The 18,389-nt window shown below is 42.3% G+C and overlaps 1 protein-coding gene across 2 annotated transcripts in view; it reads left to right on the top strand.

Annotated features, from left to right (window-relative positions):
- supt3h (SPT3 homolog, SAGA and STAGA complex component) overlaps nt 1-18,126 on the top strand; it is a 74,475-nt gene extending 56,349 nt beyond the window's left edge. For both annotated transcript variants that reach the window (XM_028999006.1, XM_028999015.1), the window contains 6 exons: nt 2,433-2,508; nt 4,207-4,319; nt 4,434-4,544; nt 5,388-5,561; nt 6,529-6,639; nt 17,742-18,126. In XM_028999006.1, coding sequence (XP_028854839.1) covers nt 2,433-2,508; nt 4,207-4,319; nt 4,434-4,544; nt 5,388-5,561; nt 6,529-6,639; nt 17,742-17,783 — 627 coding nt within the window. In that variant the 3' untranslated portion in view covers nt 17,784-18,126. The remainder of the gene's footprint in view (nt 1-2,432; nt 2,509-4,206; nt 4,320-4,433; nt 4,545-5,387; nt 5,562-6,528; nt 6,640-17,741) is intronic.
- Nucleotides 18,127-18,389: the final 263 nt, after the last annotated feature.

Raw genomic sequence — 18,389 nt, 5'->3', positions numbered from 1 at the left:
TCAGTGATCCAGCACTGCGGTCATAGCAGCTCATTTCCACACCATGCAGACACACCATACGACAAAACGCTTTCTAAAACAATCATATAAACATAATTCTATACAATTAGTTAATTGTTGAAGACTAGGTTCTGTTACACATGGTTAAAAAATGGTGTTTAATGGCTGGGTAGTACAAATTGATATTCCCTGACTTCAGACCTCAGTAACATTAAGTTTAAAGCTAAAGTTTAAAATCAGTTATTAGCAGGTGGGTCAAGTTTTCATTTTAATCAAGCGTCCCCTTCCTCCTTCCCTGAAAATAACATTTACATCTCAAACCTTCCACTTCTCTGTTCAGTCAGCAAGCCACAGTCAAAACATTTCTCCTGTCTCTGGCTGACCGGCTGACAAGAGTTATTTCAGTTCAGTGGCTCCAGCCCCGTATCACTCGCAGCCCAATTTGGACCAGAACCCAGACACCAAGGCTGCTGTGAATTCCCCCTCCGCGCACCGAACTAGACCTCCGCTTCGCTCTTAACGACGCTAATAGAAATCACAGTTCCTGGGGAGGTATAGTAAGCAGTCGGGAGTGCTGGGTTTAGGCTTCATTAATATGTATTTTCAAAGATGGAATTTCCAGCGACTGCCAGCTAACTAAATAAAAGGGTCTCCGCTTGGTTTGGGTGGCCTGAAAGCGATTCCGCAAGCCTCACGTTTGGGCAAGGCGACCGCCCTTGTTGTCAGACCGTCCCGGGTCCCATGGAGCAGAATGAGCCCAACGCCTGCCGACCTGAAACTTGGAGACGTATCACCCACGAGGCCAATAAAGGGCGTTAGCGGCTTCCCATTTAAAAAATGAGTGAAGGGCCGAGAGAAGAAGGGGGAAAAAGTTATAAACTTTAAGCGGCTTTTAACAATGTGTGCCCCACTGGAGACCCTGAATTTATTGTTTTCCAAACTCTGCTAAGGTACGAAGTGGTCCAAGCAGAGGAAACGTCTAATTACAGGTTCTGACCTGTGACTTAACACTGTATGTTATAAATCCAGCCCGGTTTTAACCTCTCTGGCTGTGTTGGAGGGTTAATAATGTGTCACTGCCTCCTGTCAATGTTTACTTGCCATGGGATTGGCTCAGTGACTGAAAACCACAATTGCTGAGGTTATTGTAGAACTATCAAGGAATTCAATTAATACGACTGGTTGTTACTGGAGTCGACATGTTTTGCCGTTTGTTTCACTGGAATTTTTATATATATATATTTCAATCCTCCAGTGATTCCTACACTTTTCATTCTTGTAAAAACACTCCAGCTTACCGGCAGTGTTTTCTTTCTTATGCCGGCAGACATAACAAAGCGCTGTCTAGCATGAGATGAGATGGCTGTTTAGCAGGGCCTGATAGGAGCCGTGTCACTCCCCCAAGGACTCATGGGGGGGATTCCCTGCACAGGGATTCTCGGCAGCCAGCGCTGCGAGCGAGCGAGCGAGTGAGCGAGCAGACGCTCCATTCAGCAGATTTACAAGTTCGCGTTATGCAAGTGCAGGGCTTTGGTTTCCGAAGCAGGGTGAGTCATGGCTGTCCACAGGCAGCATGGTGCTGCTCTGTAAGGATGTTCTGACTTGAAAGAGGGTTCAGACTCAGCGTTCTTTTGGTCTAGGGGATTATTTATTATTCTTACTTTGGCACAAACCTCAGTATAGTAACTCAAATATTTATGTATTGCCTCTTTATATGAATATGCTCAGTCCATATTTGTTTTTTTATGTTCAGATCAGCATAAAGGGAGAGAAACGTAACTTGCATACACTGTTGTTCTCCTCTTTGAGCAGGGATGGGCAACTCTTCGCTCGAGGGGCCACACAGAAATGAAAGATGAAACACATTGTGATGTTACATTAAATGCAATGAATGCGATATGCATGACAGATTACTCTTCGGCCTATTTGCCAGCCAGTGGGGTGTGGTCTGTGGTTACAGTAAAAATAATAGTTTCAGCACACATTCCACTTAATTGCAGATGATTCCGATAACTGGGATCTGGGTCACGACACAGGTGTTTATTACACATGCAGGTCTCAAGTTTTATGTTCATACACAGATGAAAATGCAACGTCATTCCCCAAAAGTAAAATATTTATGTTCTTAGATCCACCTCAGAAATCCCAAGAAACACAGGGAAGACAGAAACAGCAGCATTATTAATATAATCATTTAAAAATAAAGAGCACAATAGCCAACAATACTCACAAAATATAAATGCGCGATTAATGTAAAAAAAAAAAAAAAAGTTTCGGGAGCCTATTAACAGTCTTGACCACGTAATAGTAATACTGTCAATACGGGAACTTTTTAAATCGCAGGCTTGTTTAATATCTTGCAGCAACAGCTTCAAGGCGCTCAGCAGGACAATGCAGCACACAAGCCTTTAATAATGTCCTTTATTTGACAGAGACTTGAAAAACAGACAAGAGCCATGGATGCCACGCAGTACAGTGACTTCTGCGAGAGCCGTCAGCTCAGCTTCTGTAAGTACTTAAGACGCCTTTTGCTTCGTAAAACCACAGACTAGACTTTGTTTGGTTCTATCTTTCTGTCAGATAAATCAGCTCAAAGCGCCCGGCTGCATTGTCCGTGCTCAACGTGTTCGTGCCCACAGTCCCGTGTCTGTTTTAATCAGATAAATTAATTCAAGAAGTGCGGCTGTTGTTCTCCGGGGGACGGCGTCCCCAGCACAGTCGGAAGACGAAACACGTACAACGGAACCTCGCGCTCGGTTTCCACGCGCAGTGTGGGATAATGGTGGCGGTGGTGTGTGCAGTCAAACTCCCACCACGGGCACCCAGGGAGGTTTTTAAGAGCTCAGCTGCGGGATGTGAACTCAGCAGCGCTGGTTTACTGGAAGGCCACGTTCCTGCGCTAATAACATGGTGACAGGATTTAAGCTCTAGCAGCACCCAGGCCCACTCATCGGCAGGTTGTGACAATAACAGCCAGTAAATTAACGGATTTTACCCAGCCGCAGCATCCACCGGCACCCTCAGAGACTTGGCCTCTGTTGCTCAGCGCTGACAAGCTCCTATAAGTTCACCAGCTGTGGCAGACGTGGACCGTAAATGGGCGTGAGGTTCATGTAAATTGGGCAAGTTGACGACAAGACCATAATCTTGCTGCAGAGATTCATTTTAATGTCAGGCTCATTCTGACTCGATGAATGAAGCAGCGATTCACTGGGAAAACCCAGAAGCAATTGAATTTGTACACTAGTACGCTAGTACAAATAACTAGTACAGATCACTTTTGGTTATAAAGGTTATTTGAATAATTTTTAATTATTTTAAAAATGTCATAATTTTCACCAGTCAGACAGCAAATGGATAATAGATGTTTTTTGTGTGTACTGTGCACATGGTGGTGCGGTGTGGTCAACCTTCAAGGTTATGAAATTACCTTTGTGATCCTGGATCATTCTCTCCCTGGATCTCCGGTTTTCTCCCACCCAAAGGCATGTACATAAGTTGGATCGGCTACTCTCACATCATATTTTGTCATTCATTGGTAGATTCTCACTGAAGGCATCAAAACTATGAATGAACACATGTGGAGTTATGTACTTAATAAAAAAGGTGAAATAACTAAAAACATTTTATATTCTAGTTTCATTCATTTCAAAATATCCACCCTTTGCTCTGATTATGGCTTTGCACACTCTTGGCATTCTCTCAATGAGCTTCAAGAGGTCGTCACCTGAAATGGTTTTCCAACAGTCTTGAAGGAGTTCCCAGAGGTGTTTAGCACTTGTTGGCCCCTTTGCCTTCACTCTGCGGTCCAGCTCACCCCAAACCATCTCGATTGGGTTCAGGTCCGGTGACTGTGGAGGTCAGGTCTCCACTTTGTGTTAAGTACATAACTCCACGTGTTCATTCATAGTTTTGATGCCTTCAGTGAGAATCTACCAATTTAAATGGTCATGTCAAATAAAGAAAACAAATTGAATGAGAAGGTGGGTCCAAACTTTTGGCCTGTACTGTATGTGCGTGCACCCTGCGGTTCGCTGGCCCCCATTTTGGGTGAGTCCCTGCTGAGCACCCAGTGTTCTGGCAGCATCGACACTGAAAGAAATTAAGTCGTCATGGATAGTGAGTCATATTCAAATTTTGAAAATGTCCCGTTCTCCTTAACCTGTGACCCTGTGAGCTTAAAATTGCATTTCTCACTTCCTGCAGCTAAAAAGGCTTCTAAGTTTCGCGAATGGCTAGACTGCAGTACCCTGGATGTTAAGCCCAATGCCGTTTCAATGGAGATCCTGTCGTACTTGGCATATGAGACAGTGGCCCAGGTGAGTCCCAGGTTTAACTTCTTATTATTAGAAAACGTCAGAGAACTACAGGTGCCAGTCTCTTATGTTTTGTGTTGTAATACTTTCTTTCTCTTTCTTTCTCCCTCCAAACAGATTGTTGACCTGGCCTTGCTGGTCAAACAGGACATGACTCCAAAAAACGGTGACCCTTTCAGCCATGCCATTTCAGCTTCATTTATGCAGTACCACAATTCCGCTGCTGAGGTATATTTTATACCTTTGGAGGTTTAGTGCCCCTGCTGGTTGACTTTGATCAGGCATTGTGAACATGAACCTGAACAGTTAATTTTGCATTATAAAACAGGTTTTAGAATATTGGTTTTATAAACATTCTTAATATTGACTGTTAGTCTCTTTTCAGGAAGCTCCACATTTTGACTTCTTTAAACTGAAAGACTTTCATTTGACTTCAATACATTAAAAGGCAATAATTTTTGGCCTTCTGAGTTAAATGCATCACTACAAACCACACGGCTATGTTATGTATATTTTAGATGCTTTTACTTTTTAGCCACTTGTCATTAATTGTCGTCATTTCACCCCAGTTTGTGTTGCGTGACCTCCAGTATGGAGGGTATTTTTTTGTAATCCTCCCAGCCTGTGGTCAAGGAAAGACCACTGGGGCTTAGGAGCTTTGTTGGGTATGGGTGAAATCTTAGTATGTTTTCACCCATAGGTCAATGGATGATTTGTTTTTGTAGATAATTTTGCAAACTAGAGGCTGGTGGATGTGAGAATTAATTCACTCCTTATCACCTTGTAATCACATGCATTTTTTGGCAACCTTTTTGTGCCATGGGCAAATTGGGTTAACTGCAAGTGATTAAGATGACTGCATTGAATTTGCTGTACTGCTGTATTAATGGAAACTAAAACAGCTCACCACAGAATGACTTCTATACCCTGACAGTGACACCCACATTGTAATAACCAGCCTACATTTAATAAATTGAAATAATTCTGCAGTGGCTTTGCTTCTTATGAAATATGCAATTTTTAGATGTCAGTGTTCCTGTGTTATTAACTGTTAATTAACTTTTTGTGCAGGCCTATTCTGCCTCAATGAAGAAAGACCCTGACTCTCCAGAGAACACACCTCCCTCCACACCCAGTGGTCCTCTGACTGCTGGTCACCAGGCCAAATTGCACTCCATGGTCCAGGGCAATGGGGGTCTGGTTCATGACCTCAGCAGCAAGGCCAAGCAGCGAAAACGAAAGAAGGTCAGAGATGGTCACTCTGTTGGAAATGCCATGTTGCTGTTTAACTATTTATTTTAACATAGTTGGTAGGATTGGGATGGTTTTTCTGTGAATAAGATATGTAGATTGTAGGAAACTATATTTATAGTTCTTATAAGAACCAGCTACTAACACTGTAATCGTTATTAAAACAGTCTTGTGATTATTTTCTCAAAACTATTTTCTGTGATTTAATTATAACAATAAGTGTTATAAAGTTGCATTTCCAGTCATAGACCAGTCTGGAATCAGTAATCATTTTAGAACAAGTTTAAGGTAGGAACCCACTGCTGTGTTTGTCCCAGTCAGAAGGAAGACCCAGTTCCTGTGTACTGAATCCCAGTGGAAATGTTGGCAGAGGAGCTTATATAATATTAGTTCTTCCCTGGTGTTCTGCCATGTCAGTTTTACTGGAGCCAGTTGACTGAAGAGCGAATCTGTTTTTCACTATACCCCATCCTCCCCCATCACCACCCAAGCCCCCCTCAGTGAGATTTAGTCAAATTGTTCCTTTCCGTCGCAAGCCAAATGCATTTGGTGACAGCGCGCAATTATTGTAGATCACATATGGCAGCGAGTAGTTAGCGATCATTTACTGTTAGACCACCGCATATCAAATGAAGCCCCTGCAGCTCCTGGTTTGGAAGTTCACTGCACATAATGCCTAGACTATCTGCGTAGGTGCAGGCTGCTGCGGGCCATATGTTTCTTGTCTTGCGTCCTTGACTTCGTCGTTGGCCCATTTTAATTCAGAGTAGATCACAAAACCTATTCACTGTTGTGTTTGGAGCATGGGCTTCCTTTAAAGGGGCTCTCACACTGTTTTTGATTTAGTTATAATATTGGCTCTGTGTTTTTTCTCTCCACCTCCCTCCTCTCCCTGCCCCGTCCTCCTCTGTCTCTCTCTCTCTCTTTCTCTTGTCTCTGCACCCCCCCGTCCCCGATGCAGTGTGCAGCAGCCTGTGGCGCAGAGACTCAGAGCAGTGCCATCCAGCCCGCCCACATCAGAGAGGCCATCAGGCGCTACAGCCACAAGATTGGCCCACTCTCCCCCTTCTCAGTGCGTAATAACAGAGCTGTAAAAGAGTTATATTTATAATCTCCAAGCAACCTCATTTTAAAGTGGTAAAGCTCAGAAGTATTGGAATTGTTGAGAGCAATTTGTGGTCAGTGTAATTTTCCTCATAAAAAAGAAAAAGCAGCATAACTCTACTGGTGATTTAAACGGCGCAATTTCGATCCATCCTGGAAATGCAAAGCGTTAATTTTTTGTTTTTGTTTGCTGCCTGTTTCCGTGACTTATCTGTTTATTTCGCATGCTGAGGCACCTTTGCTTAGCGAGCTGCTTCTCCCCGGCCATGTGGGCATCACAAGTGCCCGCTTGCGCTTGAGAAATGACTTTAGGAGTGAACGCTGACATGTCCCTGCCAGTCTCCAGGCTTTGGCTATTGCGGTCAATCAGTAATTCAAAGGTAATGAGCAATTTACAGACGAGTCACTCGACGCCAGAAATTGATGGATGGTGGTTGGTCAGTACATATCAATATACTCTTCTGGCAATTTGTATAAAAAAAAAAACTATTCCTTCCTATTCCTTTTTTTTTTTTAACCATTCATGCAGTTTCAAACCAAACCATAAACCAAAGGCCGTCTATTTATGAACATGTTTCATGGAAAATAAGTCAAGCACAGTTAGACCAGTGCCCCATGTTAAGAGATGGCATTGCAGAGGGCATGACTGAATAGTATGACATCTCTGCGGCCACCTTGGGTACTGCCCAGTCAACACAAATAGGAAACGATTACACTCATTGAAATGGCTTAATATAAAGGCTTTCAAGGCTTAATATAAAAAACAGGTGCTGTATGGTTTTTCTAACCTATGATGATAAGTGAAGACTTCCAGATGTTTTGACTTTGACACTTTTTCAGCTTTTGACTACTGGCAATTAATTTAGTGTGTGTATGTATGAGTATGTGTTTTAGAGAAAGAAATCAATGTCCAATATTTTTCCCCCCTTTTGGAATAGTTAAATATTCTATTTAGAATCTGCTTCTACTTTAAAATATTTAAACGTAATTCTCTGCATTTTTATATACGTAACTGGACTTTGTTTAGGTGCGTGCAACAGATCTCCACTGTAAGTGAACCGCAGACTCGATTTTTGAGCTGACACCATGTTGAAAGTATAACCCTCCTGTCCCAAAATGCTGCATTATTTACGGAGGCGATCTGGAAATACTTTGGTTGCAGGCAGAGATTAAACTCAGGTTACAAAGACCGTTTTGCCTTGAGGGCTACATGACACTGTAATTTAAATGTCTGCCCCTCTGATTGGTCAACGTCGGAGGCTTTATCTGCCTCATATTACAACAATCAAGTCAACGAGAGATTACAGTATTGACTTTGAAACTGAAAACAAGGCAGTAATGCAAGAGTTTCAGCAATTCAAGGCTAATTTGATTATATTCCAATGGAGCAGTCAACCCCTTCGCTCTGTTGGGCTACTGTTGTGAAAGCCAAATACGACTCATTGGGCTGAAAACTGTAGGTTGCATTAGACTTAATAGTTAATTTTATTCTGGTGTAAACAAAATTAAGGAATGATCCGAAACAAAACTATTCTCAGGACCCGAAAGTTCTGATGTGAGACCACTGGGAACCCCAGAATTCCTGTGTACTCAGTAGTTGTAGGAATAGGTTTGATTTAAAAAATGTCTGCTTGTTTTTTATTGGTTTGCCTTTTACAATTTTAAAAATATATCTATAATTTTCAATAAATGCTTCTGCTGTGAACATTGTTAGTTTTTAGTGCAAAAAGTGTTTGCATTTTTTATGCTACTAATTTTATACCTGGTGCTTGGGAATATACCAATAGCAGAATCCGTAAGGTCTAGAACTTATTGATACTGATGTTGATAATGATATTGTATTCTTTAGGTCAAACATATTATATCCTGCTCCTTGAGGTTCATGCCTTGCTCGAGAACTTATAATTGTCAGAAATCCAAGTTTCTCCTCGAGAATGGTTGAACCAGACTGTATTCTGAGAGTACTGATACTCAGTTTTTCTCATGAAAAAGAAGACTACAGTTTAGAAGTGTAGAACATTTCCTGTAACTCTATATTTTTTTTCTTGTTTTAGGTTTGTTGATTATATACATTTAAAACCAAGTATTTGTAATATGTATGTATGTATTGACGCAAGTCATTGTCAAATAAGGAAATTTGAATTGAAACTTGAATATATAATTCTCCTTTGTTTCTCCTTTAAAAGTCCGTGGTAGAAATTTTAAACCTTTGTTGGCAGTTTTTTCATATTTAGAAGTTGCCGTGGCTGCAGTATTTGGTGCTCCACTCTTGATTTCATCTAGTCTCGCTTCTGCACGCCGTCTTGTGCCAACGACAACAGGCGTAGGAGTGATGAGCCTCGGCTTTTGTTTATTGCCCCACCGTCTCTGTATCTCGGCGTGAGGACAGACGTCTCGTGCTGCGCTGCTGACATCCACTGTTTTCTGTAAGGCCTTGCCCTTCTCAATGCCTCATAAATGCTCTGCTAAATGGCCCATTGAACCTGTTTTTATGCTTTTGACATTCTGGTTCCTATTCAGCCGGGCCATGGCATGGCAACCCAGACCCCGTTTTATATCTGTGTCAAGCCGCATAAAACCATCCCGGCGTCTGTTCTGTTTTCTTTCTTTCTTTCCCCCCCTTTTTTATTTTTACAAGTGGAGACACCTCAACTCGCGCTTTGGAATACCTCTTCTTTTAAGGCCCGGTTGTGTCTTTTTGGATCCTCTGTCAAGTATTCTGACAGTCGGCTCTAAACGCTGTCAGAAAGGGGCTGATGGAAAAGCGGGAAGCCGGTCCAACTTCAAGCAATTGTCCAACTAGGCAGAGTTTTATCAAAAGGATTTCCAAAATGTCAGCATTTCAGGACATATCAGAAAAGGCCGCGCTTAAGGGGATATAACAGATTAGATTCTGAATGTTATTTTGGATAGACATGTGATTTTGGCGAGAAGACTGAGAAGTGCTAAAACTGCTGAAGTCAAGATATAAGAATGCTTTATAAAAAGGTTTTAAAATTGGTGCAACTGGAATGAAAATTTTGACGTTTTTTTTCTTCTTCTTCAATTTATGGAAGCAGCCATATTTTTCTGCATGTGTTCTGTCATGCTGCATATGGAAGTATTTATTACTGTGCCATGCAATCCATCTTTCGGTGCAGTTAACAGAGTAGCCATTATTTTTGCGTGAAGCCTCAGCATGGATGCGCCGCGTCCTCCCTGCATGCGTGTGTCCTTAGCCGGCGAGATTGTCCCGCTTTCCCCCCGCATGCTGACCCCCGGCTCCCACTTCACAGCGAGGTGGTGTACAGTACGGCCCATTGCACTACTGTTCCCCCGCTGGACTGCTGGAGCCCCCCGTCTTTGGGCTCCCAAAGAAAACGGGGCTCAGCAGCGCAATAACAACTCTAATCCTTTGCACAGAAATCTCGGAAGGGGCTGCTTCGCTCTAAATCACCTCCGCCCAGCGCTGCCTGTCCATGGCGCAGCTCATGACGGCTGAATGAAGACGTTTTTACTGGAGGATTAGGTTTCTGTTTTCAGATAGATAGATACATACATAAAGACGTACACACACAAAGATAAAACCTTGCCTGTCATGTGCATGTGTGGGCGCTCACAAGATATATAACGGGGGGAAAAAAAAGATCTGCAGCTTGGTAATATATTGCTAAAACATCATCAGGAACATACGAACCTTGTTTTATATAGATATAGCAGTGACGCTCATTTTTGAATGAAGTGAAAGCTATTACAACTTATTACTACCAGCCTGTTTATAGATTTGTCATTTTTAAATTATTGAAACATTGACTTATAAGACGAATATAATGTTAGCTTGTTAACAAACTGAACACATTAGACACTGTGGGATTCGCTTACTTGATTTTGTGATGTGATTTGATGTTTGTCAACTTTTTGATTATTTGTATATGGGCCTTTTGAACCAAATTTGAAATTAATTTACCAGCATTGGGTCCCCTGAATTGCTCTGACTGTAATGAAGAGTTTTTAGGCCATAGTGCTCAGACGTGTTAAGATTTAGACAATTAGTGATTATTGGATCTCCAAAAGTTTTACATTTGGATATGATTTATTATGTATTAATATAAGTAGTAAATTCTGCAGTCAAACACCACAAGTAAGGATTTTAAACACTCTGAATATTAACAATAATTTCAGGTTACAACTGAAGGGAGTCTTGAGTACCATCAATACTGTAGTACAGTTTGAGAAGTCTCTCTACTAAGATTGGTAGTGGCCTAGTGGGTAGCACACCCAGGTTAAAACCCCACTTACTACCATTGTGTCCATGAGCAAGACACTTAACTCTGAGAGGACGTTCCTTGTAACTCTGTAACTAAGTCTGGATAAGCTCGTCTGGTAAATTCCGTATATGATCTATTGATTTGATTTTATTTTTTTTATTTTTTTATTTTTTAAACTTTTTTTCTGTGCGTTGGTGTGTGTTTCATTTTTATGATGCGTTATTAATAAGTTCCAGTGTAACCTGGCCTTTGCCATTAGATTCTTGTTTTGTGCAGTGTGGGGAGGAACTTTTCACTCGACGGCACACTGCAAACCACAGAGTGCTTTTACTGCCTGTTCTGCGGGTGTGAAAACCTTCAGCCTGTCATATTCTGGTACACCAGTATGACCCCGTAAATCTGAGTGAAATGGGGAGAGACAACGATCTCGTGAGACAGTGAAGAGGGTCCAGAACGAGTCGCGGCCTTTTATCAGAAATCAGTGCGTGTAATGAGGCAGCGTCGCAGTCGCCGCACGGCAGTGGCCTGCAGGGATTTGCCCATGTCTCCACTCGTGTGTCCGTCCCCAGTTTCAAATGGTGGCTTTGAAACTTGGGGGCGCCAACATGCACCCCTCCTCTTGTGACCCATGTCTCCTTCTCTGTTTCTCTCTTTGTCATGTGCACATCTGGAGCCCCTGCCCATTAATATGGATGAGTCGGAATCGTGTTTATCGCTGCATCTCATTGCGGCTGCGGAGCTGTGTGTATACTAAGGCCAGCTCCTACTATCTAGTCTCTGTTTAGCATTTAGGCTTGTCACTAACATTGTTCAGTTTTTATCATTAATTTTCTTCTCTCCTGGCCCGCCCCCGTCCAGACACACGGCTCTTTGTCTGCCCACGCTCGCTGTATATACTTGGTTTATATACAACGGTTTTCATGTATTCAGGCCCGCTGGTTTTCTCATGCTGTGTACTTTGGCCATGTCCATTTGTGCAGGACAGACAAAAATTAGTCTGTATGAAGGTGCGAGACGGAGCACTGAACATTTTTATGGAGCGTTAAAGGAAGTTTATGCTGCTGTTAGGAAAGTACTCAAACATCCATCTGTCCAAGATTGTATTTTAAAAAGAAAAAAATAGGGGGTTATAGCGCCACACATAGACAAGGTAGACTTTGCACGGCCCACATCGTTTATTACAACAAAGAAATAAATGGCTAATAGTTCCCAATTTATCGGGCATGAAAAAATAACACCCAGGAGGAACAGAGAGAGAGAGAGAGAGAGAGAAGGAGAGATTTGCTGTAATGCGTTACATGTGTGAGTTCCCCCCGGCACGAGTCGGGTAATTGGAGTGTCATCTCTCTGTGAAGAGGAGACAGTTTGTCTCTCACGTTCACCCCGACTGCCTCGGCGGTGGGAGCCAACCAGGGGACACAACAGTCCTGATCAAAGACCAGCATCTTCTCAATGGGAGCTCTCCATCTTTGCTCTCACGTTTTATTTTCCTTTTTTGGCAGAGATGTGTCTTCTGTATCAGGAAAGTGGGAGCCTGATCATCTTACTCCTCACAGGAAAAATCTAACCTCCAGAGACTGCCTCAGTTTTATCTGTCTGTCTGATTGGCTGATATGGTGATCTCAGGGGGCAGTGGGGGCCTAGCGGTTAAGGAAGCGGACCCGTAATCAGAAGGTTGCCGGTTCAAATCCCGATCCGCCAAGGTGCCACTGAGGTGCCACTGAGCAAAAGCACTGTCCACACACACTGCTCCCCGATTTCACTGAGTGCATTGCTGTGCTGCTGTGTATCACGTGACAATCACTTCACTTTGACTTCAGTGTTCCAGTCTAAACAGAATCAAGTAAAACGACAATCGAACGCAGCTACATGGCGCAGCAAAGGGGTGTTCAGAGCATTCATTTCAGTGACTTATTTGAAAGCATAATGTGAAGTAAAAATTGATCAGATGCATCAATATTCAATGCATCAGTTAAGGTATGTATGAAAATGCATCAACCTTTAGCTCTCGGTCTGTAAAGAGTAGAAATGGGCATGTCAGCATTTAAATATTTAAGTGTTAAATATTTACATTAAAATCTATCAATATCTATCAATATCAAAATATTGATATTCAGTTACAGTCCACTGCAAACACATGCTTGAGGCAGCATGATTTGTGATAGTGTGAAGGTTCACAAAAAAAAAAAAAAGAATCGGTCCTGAGACTCATTTTCTGTCCCCATCTGTATGATTGATTAAAAAAAAAACATTGTCACATGACCAACCCTAACTACCCCTAACTAGTTTTATTTGGTCTCAGTCAGGGTTTACACTGTCTGCTCTGTATTTATCCTTCATGCTGGTTTGATTATGCGAGACCATCGTGCCCTTCCTTTCATATATAAAAAATGAAAACAATAGCAAAAATTGAATCATGGCTGCCTTGTGCTCCAAGTCTCCAAATCAGTGTACAGTCCCTTGCCTGTGACAGTCTGTGATGATAACCACCAACATGTGGTGACCAAACCCTGCTGTGGTGTGGAAGCGGAGGGGCAGGAACGCAGCCAGGAACTTCCTCGGGCCTGCTGGTCATCACGCTCGTCCACCCACCACGCGTTCCTCATGCCTACAGCTATCTCTGCTCTGCTTATATTATATATACAGCCATTAAACTCAGCGAAGGTCAGTTACTGGGCTACTGGAGGGTTTTCTTTTTTTAAAGCACCGCGGCGAATGAACAGGGGCTTTCAAACCACACAGCCTCTTCCTCCTTGTCCTGTCAGCAGGCGGTATTTCATCAGAGCAGCTCTGCATTTTTTTTTTTTTTCTTCTTCGTCTTCTTTTCTCCACAGATGCCGTATTCTCTTGGCTGTTTTTCTTGGAGCTCACAGATGCTGTTAGCCTCTGCATAGCTGTGGAGGGCAGCAGACCCCTGCACCACTCCTGCCAAGGCCAGGGCCCAGCGTAGGTGTGTGTGGGGCCAGGTCTGGCTGGTCTGAAATTGAGGACCTCCTTGGAGTGTTTCTCTAAAGGGGGAGAGAACACCTTACTTAGCAGTATTTAGCAGTGGAGTGGAGATTTATGAATGGTGGAGAGGAAGCCCTTGAGTTCTGTAATTTGCTGTGTGTGTTTGCTATATTGACAGTCTATCTCAAAGGACTAATAATTGAGAAGTTTATTTTATTTATTTTTTTTAAATCTGTGTGTTCTGCTGATGGCATGGTTGACACAGCTGAAAATTTACCGATTGCATGGACAAAAATCTGAATTTCACTGTATAAACTGCCTTTCTGACACGTCTGTAATAAAATTAAATTACAAGCTATGAAATGAAACTCATTTTGAATCGGTTAGTCTTTCTTCCTTTTTTTTCATATTTGTAAAAAAACTCCCATCCTAGAGTTTGCGTTAAGTTGGTTGATTTTGCGTAAGGCTTTCAGTAGCACCAAACATGTATAGATACATGCATATGTACGGCAGGCTTTAGAAACCGCAGTTTTTTTTTTTTTCCTTTTCCCCACTCTTCTCTCTTCATTCTGTCAAATATCAGAAGCTGATTGGGGCCACGTCTGTTTTTGTGCCAGCAGCGCCATTTGGCTGTCTGGCACCACGGACTTGAAAAGCCCTGTCCTCAGACACACATGTGCAGTACACTGTGCTTCAACAATGATTTTCTTACCCCTCCTTCCCTCACAGAGTATAAATAATTAACCCAGAAGAGGATCATGGGAAGGGGTGGCATTATCAGTCCCAGAACTGTTAATGTGACTCCACGACCAAATGAAAATATATTTCCATCCAGGAAGGAGCTCTTCCTGAGCCGTGTCTCAGCGGCTTCCATTTGGATCTCCCCCATATTATACATATATCAGAGGGGGAGGCCTCATGTTTATTTATGTTCCTTGTCCTACCGAGCCACGCTCCCCGCCAGCTTCCTCTAAGGTGTGTGCTCAGAGTGTTTAAAGAGGAAAAGTCAGGAGCGGTTAGATGATTTTTCATGATATCTGGCCAGAAAATAGACCATATGGATTTTGTGCTAGAGCGCTTATTTGAGTGTCTGTTCTTGTTGCGTGGATTGTAAAAGTGATCTCCCAGCATGACTACTTTGTTTTGACACCAGCTACGGATTTATTGAAGCTGCTCATAAGCTGTCCAGTTTTAGGAGCTGCCTTGACCACTGCATTAATCATCTGTGAGATTAAAACTTGAGCTTTAGCACAATTGGTGGGGTACGACACATTATTTTTTATTACACTGAAAGCCCACACAAGCTCTTAACCCATCTAGCGGCTGTATAGGACCGAACACTTAACTTCCTAACTTGGCCATATGTACAAGACATTTCAAATGTCCTTTCAAAGTCCAACACATCCTGACATTACAAAATTGCATTAAAAACTAATCCTCAGTTGCTTTAATTAAATCTGATACGTTGTACCAGCATTTTCTTTTTGCATTAGTCAATTTGTTACATCAAATTTTTTTAAACACCTATAATGAAACTGCTTTTGCGACTGTGTGCTGTGCTCCACTTGTTTGTTAGTTTTAAATATTAGTGATGACAAAATACATCTCGTGATTATTAGTTAATAATTAACTTTATTAGCTTTATTTGTCTATGCTGCAATGCCCATACAAACCATGCAGGCACATAAGCTAGGGATGTACAATAGTGAGTTAATACCAAGGAAATAAATCATGGCATTCAGTTGCCTTGCATATAAATATTATTAATTCATTACCAGATGCTGTCCACACTAAATGCCTCTTTTCCACCCTGTAAAGGGATTCGTGCATCAGGCCTACAGGCTTTTGTCCTTATAGTCATTACTGCTTTTCCTGAAATTGATGGAAAAGTTAAAACCATGTGGAATCTACAACAGAGCCTTTGATCCTTGATGAATGATGAGTAATCACTTCATCCCTTGATTAAAGACGTCTTCTAGGCATCCAGTGATTGGGCTGCCATGAAGCTCACAGCTCTACTCTGAAGTATCAGCTGAATTAAGGTTTTGCAGTGGCAGCAGACTGCTTTTTAACCCCCTTCCATCCAACAACAATCCAAACAGGAAGTTGACAGAAATCGAGGAAATAATAAAAAAAAAAAAGGAGAAGATAAGAGGCTGTAAGAAAAACCCTGTCGCTGCACGTTGATGAGTAGCCAGGGCCGATAAGCAGAAACAGAGGTCATTGCTGGTGAGCCTGCGACTGAAATTGATACAGGTCCGGAGCTTAAGGACAAGAGACACTTCAGAGATCCGTCCGTATATTCCACCATCCATCTGATTCCCTACTGGCCTGCTGATTGGAGCTCTGCAGATCCTGTAATTTGGTACACTGATAATGACAGTGTGAAACAGAAGTCCGTGGCAAATCAAGGGGAGACCCCAAGGATTCACAGCATTATGAGTTCCAGCCTAGACTGGGACAGAATGGAAATGTTAACGTTCTCTGCCCTGCTGTAACTAGGAGCTTTTACATGGGAGGAAATATTACACATATCCTAGAACTACTGGTAAAAAATCTTTGTTATGAATGTGTCCTCCTGGAAATGCCTCTTTTGGGGAACATATTTTATTTCTTATGCCAGTGTAAAGTCTAAACCACTTCAATAAGCACTCCCAGTGCTCACACCTGCCATTTTTAAAAGACTGTGTCGCTACAGGGAAACTGTGAAATTATTTGCCATTGTCATACACACCGTGCTCCCATCCTGGTCAGTGTGTAGGGACTATACCTGGCTCAAGGGTAGCTTTTGTGGCACCTTGATTGTTGGTGGATTCAAACCCATGAACCTTTCAGTCAAAAGCTTTCTTGCTTAGTCCCTAGGCCACCACTGGCCTCACATTATATTAATGCTTGAATCCAAACGAGAAAGCGTCAGTTTTGCTTATATTTCCGAGTTGATTAACACCTCCCCTCTCTACTCAGTCTTATGCTGAGCAGCCTGTTCACTTTGCAGCCCATTGCTCTCTTTGTGTGTGTATCCTGGCTGGCATCTTTATTTAAATATCGGCCAAAATCGGCACCGGTTCAGGAGTTTGAAATGAGGCTTGAGCTGCACTCCTTATGCTGTTAAGTTTCACATTTGCCATTAAATTTCTTAGATGTCCTCTTGCCCAAGTAAATTAGGTATTCATTTCTTACCCACCGTGTCAGGGGAGTTCACAACAGTTTCTTTCATTCAGGTGTAGATATATTTTTTTCCAAAAGCAAGCCATTCCATTCATAAGGAGCTGTAATTCCACAAATGAGTGCTTGATTTTTAGGAAAAGCACTTGGTATCTGCAGTTCACATTTGGAGACATTTTTCCTTTTAAAGTAGCTTTTTTTTTTTTTTTTTTTTTAAGTGCCTTTTTGGATGTAATGAGGCCTGGTGTTGAAGGTATGCAGACAGAATTGCTGACACAAAATGACTTCCACATACATCTATTTTAACCCTTCTGAGCGTGCATCCCGTCTCTCCTAACAATACCCACACCCTTATTAAAATGTGGAAACTTCATGCTTCCAAGGGCCCACGGCTTTCCTTAAATAGATGTACAAACCACTTGTTAACCACACCGAAGGTCTCTCTCTCTCTCTTTTTCTTGGTTGCTTTTTCCAAAAGACATGCACGGTTGCTTATAACCCCCACAAGCAGAAATGCTTAGATTAAACATAAAAGAAGAAAAAAAAAATCTGACATTCCAGCCGGAGTTGTCTACAAAACCGGAAAACAAGGCCCTGCCTCTTGCCTCTGTGGAGCTGGAGTGCTAATTCATAGCAGATTTTCATCCCTCCCTCTCTTTCTCTTTTTCTCTTTCTCTCCCCACCCACCTCATCCCTCCCTCTCTTCCAGAGTGCCTACCGCAGGAACGGAATGACTTTCCTGGCCTGCTGAATGTGAAGGAAGAGAAACAGAAGCGACAGATGACGGCCCCCCCTTCCCCGCCATCCTCTTTTTTTTTTTTTTTTAAGGACTCAAGGAAGCTCTTTTTTTATTTTGTAATTAAATCTGTCATTTCCAGTTGGACCTGTTTACAAGAGTTTAATTGTTAATTTAGGCAGGAAGTGTTTGTCTGTTTGAGTAGGATGACAAGAATGCCGAGACACTCTGTGCTCTCGAGTCAACGTAATCTTCCAAGTTTTTTTATACCTTTAATTTGCTTACCTCTTGTGCCGTTGAGTGTGTATCTGGGTGAAACTTTTTACTTTGTCATTAAACTTAATTTGACTTAATTTGACTTGCATACTCTTGTTGTGACATTATTATAATGGCACAAAATTCTCCCAGGTACTTTGCTTTTAGCCAGCATTCAGCCCATTTTCCAGTTTCGAGGCCAAATAGCTGATGGCCACGGGCAGAATGAGCGAGAAGAAGCTGTCTGCATACCGATCAAGCATATCTCGTTAACTAAAGCCCCCCCAACAAAGCCTCTGTACTCACAGAGAGGCCTGGCTCCACTGAGACGCCAATCGTCGGGCCCCTGCTTTAATGAAAGCTGCC

This window comes from Denticeps clupeoides, chromosome 1, assembly GCF_900700375.1.
Source record: "Denticeps clupeoides chromosome 1, fDenClu1.1, whole genome shotgun sequence".
NCBI lineage: Eukaryota > Metazoa > Chordata > Actinopteri > Clupeiformes > Denticipitidae > Denticeps > Denticeps clupeoides.
Note: the sequence above shows the minus strand (reverse complement) of the source record. Positions and strands in the feature narration are given on the sequence as shown.